At 44.9% G+C, this 10,830-nt stretch overlaps 2 protein-coding genes across 52 annotated transcripts in view; one reads left to right on the top strand and one right to left on the bottom strand.

Annotated features, from left to right (window-relative positions):
• The window catches only part of klhl18 (kelch-like family member 18), a 64,919-nt gene extending 60,118 nt beyond the window's left edge, over window positions 1–4,801 (top strand). Inside the window, exons 10-15 of one of the 50 annotated variants that reach the window (XM_050033117.1) lie at window positions 691–1,580; window positions 1,814–1,845; window positions 1,910–1,973; window positions 2,294–2,325; window positions 2,390–2,453; window positions 2,540–4,801. In XM_050033117.1, the coding sequence (XP_049889074.1) occupies window positions 691–1,077 (387 nt within the window). In that variant the 3' untranslated portion in view covers window positions 1,078–1,580; window positions 1,814–1,845; window positions 1,910–1,973; ... (1 more) ...; window positions 2,390–2,453; window positions 2,540–4,801. Of the gene's footprint in view, window positions 1–690; window positions 1,613–1,633; window positions 1,782–1,813; window positions 2,518–2,539 lie in introns of those variants that run through there. The other 49 variants (XM_050033118.1, XM_050033105.1, XM_050033116.1 and 46 more) reach the window with 49 other exon arrangements.
• A 1,975-nt stretch (window positions 4,802–6,776) lies between these two features.
• bfsp2 (beaded filament structural protein 2, phakinin) overlaps window positions 6,777–10,830 on the bottom strand; it is a 12,410-nt gene continuing 8,356 nt past the window's right edge. The window contains exon 7 of one of the 2 annotated variants that reach the window (XM_050033124.1): window positions 6,777–8,390. In XM_050033124.1, coding sequence (XP_049889081.1) covers window positions 8,285–8,390 — 106 coding nt within the window. In that variant the 3' untranslated portion in view covers window positions 6,777–8,284. Of the gene's footprint in view, window positions 8,445–10,830 lie in introns of both variants that reach the window. The other variant, XM_050033126.1, reaches the window with a different exon arrangement.

Genomic DNA, 10,830 nt, shown 5'->3' with positions numbered 1-10,830 from the left:
CTAGGATGCATTTAACATCATGACTATGATGTTCAAACGTCAGCTGTTTGTCACCAGTTTTCAAACGCGACCTCCCTGTCATACATTCTCGTGTCAGCACGGTGGACACGGAGCCTCCAAGCATTCCTATGAGACAGCGCTGAGCAGGCTTTTTTCATACAGCAAAGAGAGACGCTCATTGGATAAATGCTCAGCCTCCCTGGGACCTAATGGAGCAGTAGGCAGGAGAGGATGCTTGGTGTCTGCATAATGATTGGAGGAATTGTCTAAAAGGCTGAACCCCTTTGTGATTGACAGCGCTGTGGAAATACACACCGGCATCGGCGACCCCTGTCTTCTGACAGAGTGTTTCCATAAAACATATAGCTCATTTTCACTGTTTGTACAGTTCAGGAGTTTAAACCATCTGAAAATCTTTGAGGTGTGTGTTGCTGTGGTTCTATGTCATGAGTGTGGTTGAAAAACAGCTTGAATTAAATGTTCCTTTTATAAGTTACTGCCTCGCTACAATATGACACATGTTATGATGTAAACTTAAAGTGAGCCTCCCCTGTTTGAAAGACCAGCAGCCGCCACTGACACACACGTTTACTGTAGTATATAAAGATATCTTAATATAAATGAGTAAATGTATTTAAACTAAAAATATATAACTGTAGTATTTGTTGCACTCCCCCTCCCGTCCTGCAGATGGAGTACTACAACCACCACACTAACCGTTGGCACCAGGCGGAGCCGATGATGAACAAGCGTTGCCGACATGGGGCGGCGGCTCTGGGCAGTCACATGTACGTGGCAGGGGGTTACGATGGCTCAGGTTTCCTGAGTGGGGCGGAGGTCTTCAGTGCAGCATCGGGGCAGTGGAGCCTCCTGGTGGCCATGAACACACGGCGCAGCAGAGTGTCGCTGGTCTCTACGTCTGGACGTCTGTACGCGGTGGGCGGATATGACGGACAGTCCAACCTCAGCTCCGTGGAGATGTACAACCCCGACACCAACCGCTGGACCTTCATGGCGCCCATGGTCTGCCATGAGGGGGGGGTCGGGGTCGGCTGCATCCCCCTGCAGCCCGCCTAAACCCTCCAATTAGAGGCAGAGGATTGACACGTTACTGACAGCTGCAAGCGGCGAGCCCGCGCCCTCCGCTGGCGCTCACTGAGCTTTATCGGTACGACGGCCGGGCTCAGACCTGCACACTGATGCTGGGCCTGTGGGATTATGGGTAAAAAGTAGAGCTAGCCTGCGGCTGCTAGCGTTGTGCAATTAGCGAGCGTGTTGACTGATTAATGTTGAATATTGATTTTATACTGAAAGGACCAAAACGGGAAGTCATTTCCTCTCAGAACAAAGCTGCTGACTTGAAACAGGACGAGTGCTTATTGATCAGAGACCCCCCCCCAGCTCCTCCTGTCAGCTTTTATTTTGAAGGGTACGTCTGAGTGTTTCCTTCTGCTGCGTTTCATCAGTTCAGTGTGAGCAGTGTTCGTCAGGCCTTCACACAGCGGGGACGCTCGTTCACACTGACGCTCGTTCACACTGATGCTCACACATCACCGTTTCACAAGTTAATGTCCTCCGAGGTGTCTGTAATCAGGGGTTAATGTCCTCCGCGGTGTCTGTAGTCAGGGTAATCAGGGGTTAATGTCCTCCGCGGTGTCTGTAGTCAGGGGTTAATGTCCTCCGCGGTGTCTGTAATCAGGGGTTAATGTCCTCCGCGGTGTCTGTAGTCAGGGGTTAATGTCCTCCGCGGTGTCTGTAGTCAGGGGTTAATGTCCTCCGTGGTGTCTGTGATCACGAGTTAATGTCCTCGGAGGTGTCTGTGATCACGAGTTAATGTCCTCCGAGGTGTCTGTAGTCAGGGGTTAATGTCCTCCGTGGTGTCTGTGATCACGAGTTAATGTCCTTTGAGGTGTCTGTAGTCAGGAGTTAATGTCCTCCGAGGTGTCTGTGATCACGAGTTAATGTCCTCCAAGGTGTCTGTGATCACGAGTTAATGTCCTCGGAGGTGTCTGTAGTCAGGGGTTAATGTCCTCCGTGGTGTCTGTAGTCAGGAGTTAATGTCCTCGGAGGTGTCTGTAGTCAGGGGTTAATGTCCTCGGAGGTGTCTGTAGTCAGGGGTTAATGTCCTCGGAGGTGTCTGTGATCAGGAGTTAATGTCCTCGGAGGTGTCTGTAGTCAGGAGTTAATGTCCTCGGAGGTGTCTGTAGTCAGGAGTTAATGTCCTTCGAGGTGTCTGTAGTCAGGAGTTAATGTCCTCGGAGGTGTCTGTAGTCAGGGGTTAATGTCCTCCGAGGTGTCTGTAGTCAGGGGTTAATGTCCTCCGAGGTGTCTGTAGTAAGGGGTTAATGTCCTCGGAGGTGTCTGTAGTCAGGGGTTAATGTCCTCGGAGGTGTCTGTAGTTAGGGGTTAATGTCCTCCGAGGTGTCTGTAGTCAGGGGTTAATGTCCTCCGAGGTGTCTGTAGTAAGGGGTTAATGTCCTCCGAGGTGTCTGTAGTCAGGGGTTAATGTCCTCCGAGGTGTCTGTAGTCATCCTCCGAGGTGTCTGTAGTCAGGGGTTAATGTCCTCCGAGGTGTCTGTAGTCAGGGGTTAATGTCTGACGTGGAGGCGGAAACTGTCCAACAGAGGAAGGGTGTTTAAACACAACAGAGCTTATGCTAAAATGTTAGCGGACAGCTGCTGACACATGATCATCCCGTTAACACTGTCAGTTATCACTTGTGGGGTTCCTCAGGGCTCAGGTCTGGATCCTCTATCGTTTCCATTTAGACTATTATATAAGACATGCTCACAGAGTCCGTTCAGTTCTGATGATGGACACCTCAGAGTTGTCCGTCTTAAACCACGCCCACTTTCCAAAGAAATAAAAGTTATATTCAGTTATATTTTCATGCTTTTTGTATTTAAGCCATAACTCGGTTTCCCCACTAACACCTTAGGGTCTGACTAATACCTGGAACAGTCATTACACCCTGTGAGGTTCTTATGCAATGGAAACATTGTTCAACGGTCCAGTGAATAGGACAAACCTCAGATAAAACGTAGTAACGGGAGTTATCTGTAGATCGTCAGCTCGTAGAACCATTTGACCCAGCTGTTAGCCGCAGAGCTAAAGTCATGTTAGCAAGAGTCAAAGTTCATAACAAACAGGAAGTATCATTTGACGGGATGTTTAACAACAGGACGAGTGAGCTATCAGACACGTGACTGTCCCCAAATCAACCAACAAACACTGCGCTGTAACGTTGGCATCGTCTGCCTGGAGCAGCGAGCTGAAGAGTTTAGAAACAAAACATTCGCAGGCGAGTATTTTGCATTTCGGCGTTGTTTATTGGCCACGCCCCCGGCTGTGTAAAGGCCTTTATTATGACAATGGAGGAAGTGATAAATGTGGTTGGTGCTCTGATAGATGTTAACATGCTAACAGCGATGACAGGAGACAAAGGGCACCAGGTGTGATGTCAGATTGATGACGTGTCGTCTCAGTGAGCTGACTGACGATCATGTGACCGGCTCAGATCAACGATCACACTGTCACTGGATTCTTGTTTCTTTATGGACGTACATCAGAGAGAAGGAGTTCTGCGGCGCCCCGCCGTGGAGGCTTATGTCTTTGTCCTGCTGAATGTCCACGTCTCTGACAGACCATAATAAGATGAGACGCAGCTGATGGAAACTGTGCTGATCCGTGTGGCAGTATTAAAACTCTGTCCTGATGCTGATGTCATCAGACCCTCATTTCCTGTCATGTCACCAAGGTTACAGTGTCCTGAACACAGAGTGAAACTAAAGATCAGCATGGTAAAGGTTACTTCCTGTCAGTCTGATGGCAGTGCCTGAGGAAACATCCTTGAGTGAGAACAAATGTTAATTCCAATCAGGCGTGGTGTTTATCGGAGGCTGCAGAGAGACACACTCGACACAGAGTTCCCACAGTCAGGGAAAACCTGGAAAGTCATCGAATTAGTAAAAATCCCTGAAAGTTTTGGACTTTAGTTGTAGTGAAATCTTTTGGTGGAGAATCGTCCATGTGATGTAACAACACAGCAGATTAATTTTTTTGTAGCTGATGACGTAACGCAGCTCTGACATGTGTGGCGTGTTTTTATCCATGTCCGCCGTTGAAATCTAAGAGCAGAGGAATTATATTTCAGGTAGTCCGTCCGTCCATACGTCCCGTCCTTGTGAACGGGATATCTCAAGAATAACTTGAGGTATTTTTTTTTTTTTTTTTTTTTTCAGATTTGGCACAAACATCCACTCAGACTGAAGAATAAACTGATGAGAATTTTGTGGTCAAAGGTCAGCTTGACTGTGACATCATCATGTTTTAACGTCATATCTCAGGAACAGAAGGGGAGACATTTGGTCAGATACTGAATTGGTGACTCTAATCTTGAAACTGTGCTGATTGTATAGATCTTCTGTGTGTGAAGCATCCATGTTTTCACTGACATGGATGGAGACTGTAATTTCGGGTTCAGACTGCACAATTACAGCCTGACGCAGCGTCGTACGGTGTCGGCTGGATCATGAACAATAATCCATGGTTTCATCTGGTGTAGTGTGTCATAGCAGACAACAAGTGACGCCACGTCTGGGGTGCCTCACGACGTCCCAACAGAAACTCTTTGACCAATAGGAACACAGAGTGATCTGTTGCCATGGAAACTGTAGGACAACAACAGCCCAGCCTTTTAGATATTTCCTGTAGGGACGTTAGCACACAGAGTAAAAAGGAAACAGCAGAGGCACTTTATCAACCCGCTGAGTACTGCCATTAGCATCAAGCTAGCAAAGAATGTTCTTTCTTCATAATGGAGGATATAAAGGAATCAAACTCACAGATAGTGTCTGGGCCTTTACTCAGCACAGCTGCAGAGGCTACCAGCTGCATCTCAAACATGGGTCCATGTCATTGGTCCAACAGCCCATTAGTCCGACGGTCCGCGGTGCTGAACGGCTTCCGGCGGGCGTATTTCTACCTTGATGGTGCGCCGCGACCGGCTCTGGGTCAGCTGGGAAAGGCTTGAAGCGAAGCAGGCTCACGGCTTATGTGTTTGTCACTTTCTTTTTCATTTTAAGCAGGCTCACGGCTTATGTGTTTGTCACTTTCTTTTTCATTTTAACCCACACCATGATCTTTTCCCGACACTAACCAAGTGGTTTTTGTGCCTAAACCTAACCAGACCTTAACCACAGGGCATCATGATGATTTCGGAACAATGGGTTTAATATGGTCGGACCAATGGGCAGTTCCCCTCAAACACACGACACCATTTATCATTCTCACACTCAACACGTCCTGTTTCTGTTTCAAATTAAAAGCTGAGAGAATCCCTTCATTTTATAAAAAGGCTTTTATTGTGACACATTTGCAGGAACTTCCTGTGGAGGATTCAGTGACTGTCATAGTTTTCATGCAGTACTTCAAATGTAGCTCCGCCCATCTGGTGACAGCTTTTATGTCACTACAGTCACAGTTCAGCTGGAACATGAACAGACACAGAGACTGAGTTAGTAAAAATAATAATAATCATAATAATAGGACGAGAATAATCTGATGACAAACATGTAGTCCGTCATGTCTGTCGGCCAAGTCACAGACAGATTTTATGACTTCAGTCACCTGATCTGACACAGAGCCTGTAGGAGCAGACAAACATGGCGTGCGGTCTGGACCTGGCGTTACTGTGACTCATTTACGTGGTGATTCCAGTTCACCATCACGTATGTGTCTTCATTTCCTCCCCGCGTCTTGTCAGAGTTTGAATCTGATGTTTGTTAAACGTCAGGCAGGATTTTTTTATAGTCTTGAAAATTCCTGGAATAGTTTTGAACTCCTGGAAATGTCACGTGGCCTTGGCCTTGACATGTGGCTGAACGTGCCAGATAATTCAGAAAGTTTGTGACAGAGGAGACGCCTCACGTGAAAGATTTATATTCATCTGAGCTCAGAAATGCAAGAAGTCAGTATTCAGTCACATCATCTGCATATTTAAAGCCAATGCTTCAGAAAACTTACGATACGAAAGATAACTGTCTGAATGTGAGTGATTCAGTGTGGCATGGTGTCAGGTAGGGTTTCATTTTTGCTCCATGAATAATCAGTTTTACACTCCACGTTTTTTACTCATAATCTCCACCGCAGCAGCTGTGACATCACTTCCTCCAGACTGTCCAGGTTGACATCATGTCTGTATCCTGAAGGTTTGTTTTTCATTCACAGCCCGATTCATAAAACAGTTTGTAACTTTAAACATCATTTTTTAAACATAAATCTGTGGACAGTGTTTTCTGATTAAAACATCCTGAAGTCTCTCAGTAAAAATCTTTGACTCTGATTTGTCAACAAAACGAAATCAGAAATTTGAACCTGATTTTATCCAACAATCAGATTTCTGTTTAAGAAACGTCTGAAAATCTGAATATTTAATGAGATTCTGCCTGATTTGCATATTTTTATTTTCTGAAGCTGGTGATATGAAGAATAACTGTGTCACATGATGTCAGCTCACCTGGGGCGTCTCACCTTAATCAATCCATAATCAATAAAAACTGTTTGATATTTGTGGTTAATAAGTGAAGGTGTTGATTTGGTCCTCTGCAGCCTCCGTACAGTGACACTGATGTTTCTGTTGATTGATTGTTTTTATTTCCTGAGGTTTATGGATCAATAAAGAAGCTGCTGTTTCCTCACTGAAGCATCTGATCTTTAATCAATATTCATATTAATAATCTGATGTGTGCGTTCGTCACTGATCAATAAAACAGCCGTCAGTTCCAAATCAGCTTTTATTTCCTCGTTCAGTCAGCGGCGTCATCACCATCATCATCACCATCATCATCACCACCATCACCATCATCATCATCATCACTTTACAATATCAACAGACAAATTAGTTTATTGATAATATGGATCAATCACATGACACTGGCTGTGATGTCACCAGGTGAAACACCTGGGTGTGACTCCACGGTATCCCACAATCCTTTGTAAGTTTAATGGTACGTTCAGATGATCTTCGTCACCCTGACGTCTCTCAGGTGTGTCACACAGGTAACTCCACCATCTGAACCAGTGAGCAGGTGTCAGTCTCTAGTGGTGCGTTCAGGTCACGTTGGATTTATCATGATTTCAGAAATGTAACATTTGTGTTCTCCTCAGCAAAACGGCTCACATCAGTTTAATATCACATCATGAATACGTTAATGCGCAGAGGACCAACTGTGACATCATCATGACGCTTCACGTGTGTGTGTGTGTGTGTTCTGCTCCTCCTCAGCTGAGCAGCTTCCTGATGATCAGTCCAGGTGAGGTGGACGTCAGGTGACACCTGCAGCTGATCACAGAGGATCTAACCAGCGCTGTGTCATCACTGCTTCATCAGCCCATCATCATCCTCATTTATTAACCCTCATAACACTGTGAAACGTGTCGCGCTGCGTGGCGCCGTCACTCATTTGATTTATCTAACACACAGGTGTTCACTTCCTGATCATGTGACGAAGAAAAGCATCAAATTCTCTCCATGAAAAAAAAATGAAACCAAAAAAATGTTCAAACAACGAAAACAATTATTTAAATGTTAAAATATTTTGTCAAGAGTGTTCTGTAGATGGACTGATTGATGACAACTTCCTGTCACAGAAGCTGCTCACCTCAGTGACATCACAGTGAAGTCACTCACAGGTGTGAGGGATCGTTATTTACCTGTGCAGAGTGCTGACAGAGTTCACACTGTCGACCAATAACAAGCTGTGTTGATGGAGCTGAACTCTGATTGACTGGAGGTGCAGGAAGCTGTAGAGTTTAAACTGGTCGACACAGTCAGCAGACAGGATGACGTCATGCTAACACAGCCCAGTGTCATGTTAGCCGCTGAGCTAACAGGTGTGCTAAAAGGCATGCTAACCGTCAGTCACCAGCTTACAAAGGTTTTTGTCCTCAGAAACTCTGTTGAGTGAAGTTAGCATGGTAGCATGTTAGCATGGAGCATCAGATCATGTGGACCTGGCACCAGTTTAACTTGCTTTTAACGGGTGACAAAGAGCACCTGAACGCACCATTCACTCAGCTGACTGAAAATGTTTTGTGGTTCTGTGGAGTCCAATCAGAGGCCGGTTCAGGTGAGCTCCACCTGTTGGACTTCCTGCTGCAGGTTCTCAGCGTCATTCACAGCTGCACACGTCACCAGGTACAAAGTCCTCCAGCAGAGAGCGTCCACAAACATCTAGAGGATCTCTGGTGAGCTCCAGTCTGTTCCACACATCCTCCGCTGGAATCACTGTCCCGACGGAGGTCCTGAAGGTCCTGGAGGGTCAGTCCTGGAGTCTGGAGCAGCAGAAGACCTGGCAGCTCCCTCAGGCTCTGACTGCACACCTGGAGTCCTGGACAGGTAAATACATTCAGTCAGTTTCATGACTCACTGCAAACCAGGGTTCCTGAAATAATACCAACATATGTGGGGGTGTTTGTGTGATAATGACATTCATGACCAGGAAATATTTGATTATTAATTTACGAACAGAATCAGTGATGTAGTTTCACACTTTGTTTCGAATCTTCAGTAAAAACTAAAATGATGTTTCATTTCATTAGTTTGTGAACAACAACAGTAAGTCGGAGTCGGAGTCAGTAGTTCAACTAGATATTTTACTGACTCAGTGCAGAATCTGACGCACGCCAAAGTTTTCCAAGTAAAGATCTATAAGATCCTTTAAAGTAATCTAAAGCCCTCAAAGGCAAAAGACATGTTTGAGAAGGATTCAACATTTTTAGAGACACACTCGCTCAATCGGTCCATTTTCTGAATGCATGGAAGTCTGCAGTTGTAGTTCCTGTTTTCAGGTCAGGTGACCCAACTGATGTGGTAAACTACAGACGCATCAGTATTTTGCCTGTTGTGTCTAAGATTACTGAAAAAGTGGTAACTGAACAATTTACTGACTTTTTAAACTCAGGACGAGCTCACCTTCAGCCCACTGACACGGCTGCCTGCTGTTTGATTGAAAGAATCTAATTAAAGTTGGACAGTGGCCGTGCTGCAGCAGCTGCATGTTTGGACATTTGAAACTGTGAATCATAATGTTCTTCTTTCTAAATGATCCACTTTAAATTTCTCTGTTGATGCGATCAGATGGACGGAATGAGTTGGGAACAGGACCTCATCGTTTGTTGATCGCTCTGTTGGTGTTCCACAAGCCTCATTTTTTGGACCTCTTTTATTTGGCCTACATGGTACGCATTATGATGCCAGTTAGCAAAGAAATTTTTAGAGTGTTTTTATGTCTTAAAAAAGACCAAATAAACATCATCAATTTTTTTTTTTTTTTTTTTTTAAGTTTTTGGGGTTCGTTGCCTGTAGGCAACATTGTGGAACAACCCATTGAAATGAATGTCTCAAAGAGACTAAGTGTAATTCTTTGAACTTTAAACAAATTACTAGGGATGCACCGAAATGAAAATTTGTGGCCGAAGCCGAATAATATTAAACGCTTGGCCGAATACCGAATACCAAATATTGTTGTTTAGTTTTTCATTCGTTTTTGCAGATGAACCCTCCAGATTAGTGTTGTCACGGTGCCAAAATTGGGACCCACTGTACGATACCAATGAAAATATCATGGTTCTGAGTAGTATCACGATACCACAGCGAAAATGAGGCAGATGTGCCTTTTGTCATTTATAAAAAGATAAATCACTTTTCTATAATACATCAATGATATTTCAATGGAATAAATTACTTATTGACTTATTCATACTTCAAAAACAGCATCAATAAGTGATTAACATAGGGGGGATCAAAATAAAATAAATAAATAAAATAAAAATCAACCAGCCACCCTCCTCCCCTGACAAGTAAAGAACAGTCCCTTCATAAGTAAAGAACAGTCCCTAAAGTGCGGTGAGGTTTGTGGACCATGAACGGCTCGTTTCTCCTCTGACACGTCACATACCTGTGTTCGGCTGGCTCGGCTGTTCAGGCCTGTGTTCGGCTGGCTCGGCTGTTCAGGTACTTCTGGGCAGTCATGACACCAAGAAGAGGATATTTTTGGAGCTGACTTCTCCGTGCCGGTAAGCCGATGGCCGCCGTATTTGACAGGAATACATTACTGTCTGTGTCTGTGACCCCCATTCAACCCACAATCGGTGGGATTCGCCTTTCGTTTCTGCTGCTGGTTGAAATCTGTAGGCTGCTCGCACAGCGTGCTGAATGATTTAAGCCTATTTTGCTCTCTCAAAACTATTTTTAGTCGCAAATGCGAGTGCCATGATGGGCGGATCGCCACACTGCCGACATTTTACTCCGTGTGCCACGGCACGCTGTTTGATTGCGTTATCAAAACACGCCGCTATTATTCTGCCTTGCTTTTAACTTATTCCACCGAATACCGAATGTGTGGGTTTTTTTGCAATATTCGGCCGAATATATTCGGTTACCAAATATTCGGTGCATCCCTACAAGTTACTTTTCAAAACAAAGATCAGAACAATTTGCAATACAATAATCCAGTGTTTGATCATCACCGCTTCATTTCAGTGCATGTCCTGTCCTGTGTCTTTCCTCACATCATTTGTGGTGTTGCCGCTCGGTGCTTGTGGAACTCTATGAAGCAGTTTTTTTTCAGGAGTGAAGCACAGGTAGGTGACACACTTTGTGCACTGCACTTTGACTAAACCCTTACACCCATGGTGTTTGCACCGGGCCTTTTTCTCCACCCAAATAGGCCAATGGAATTCAAATAAACACAAGAAGTTTGTGCTCTAGAGAAAGGATCAGCACTCAGTGAATAACCTCCTAAGCCCTATGATAAGCTATTATGGCAA

The sequence above is a fragment of the Epinephelus moara genome, chromosome 21 (assembly GCF_006386435.1).
Source record: "Epinephelus moara isolate mb chromosome 21, YSFRI_EMoa_1.0, whole genome shotgun sequence".
Taxonomy (NCBI): Eukaryota; Metazoa; Chordata; class Actinopteri; order Perciformes; family Serranidae; genus Epinephelus; species Epinephelus moara.
Note: the sequence above shows the minus strand (reverse complement) of the source record. Positions and strands in the feature narration are given on the sequence as shown.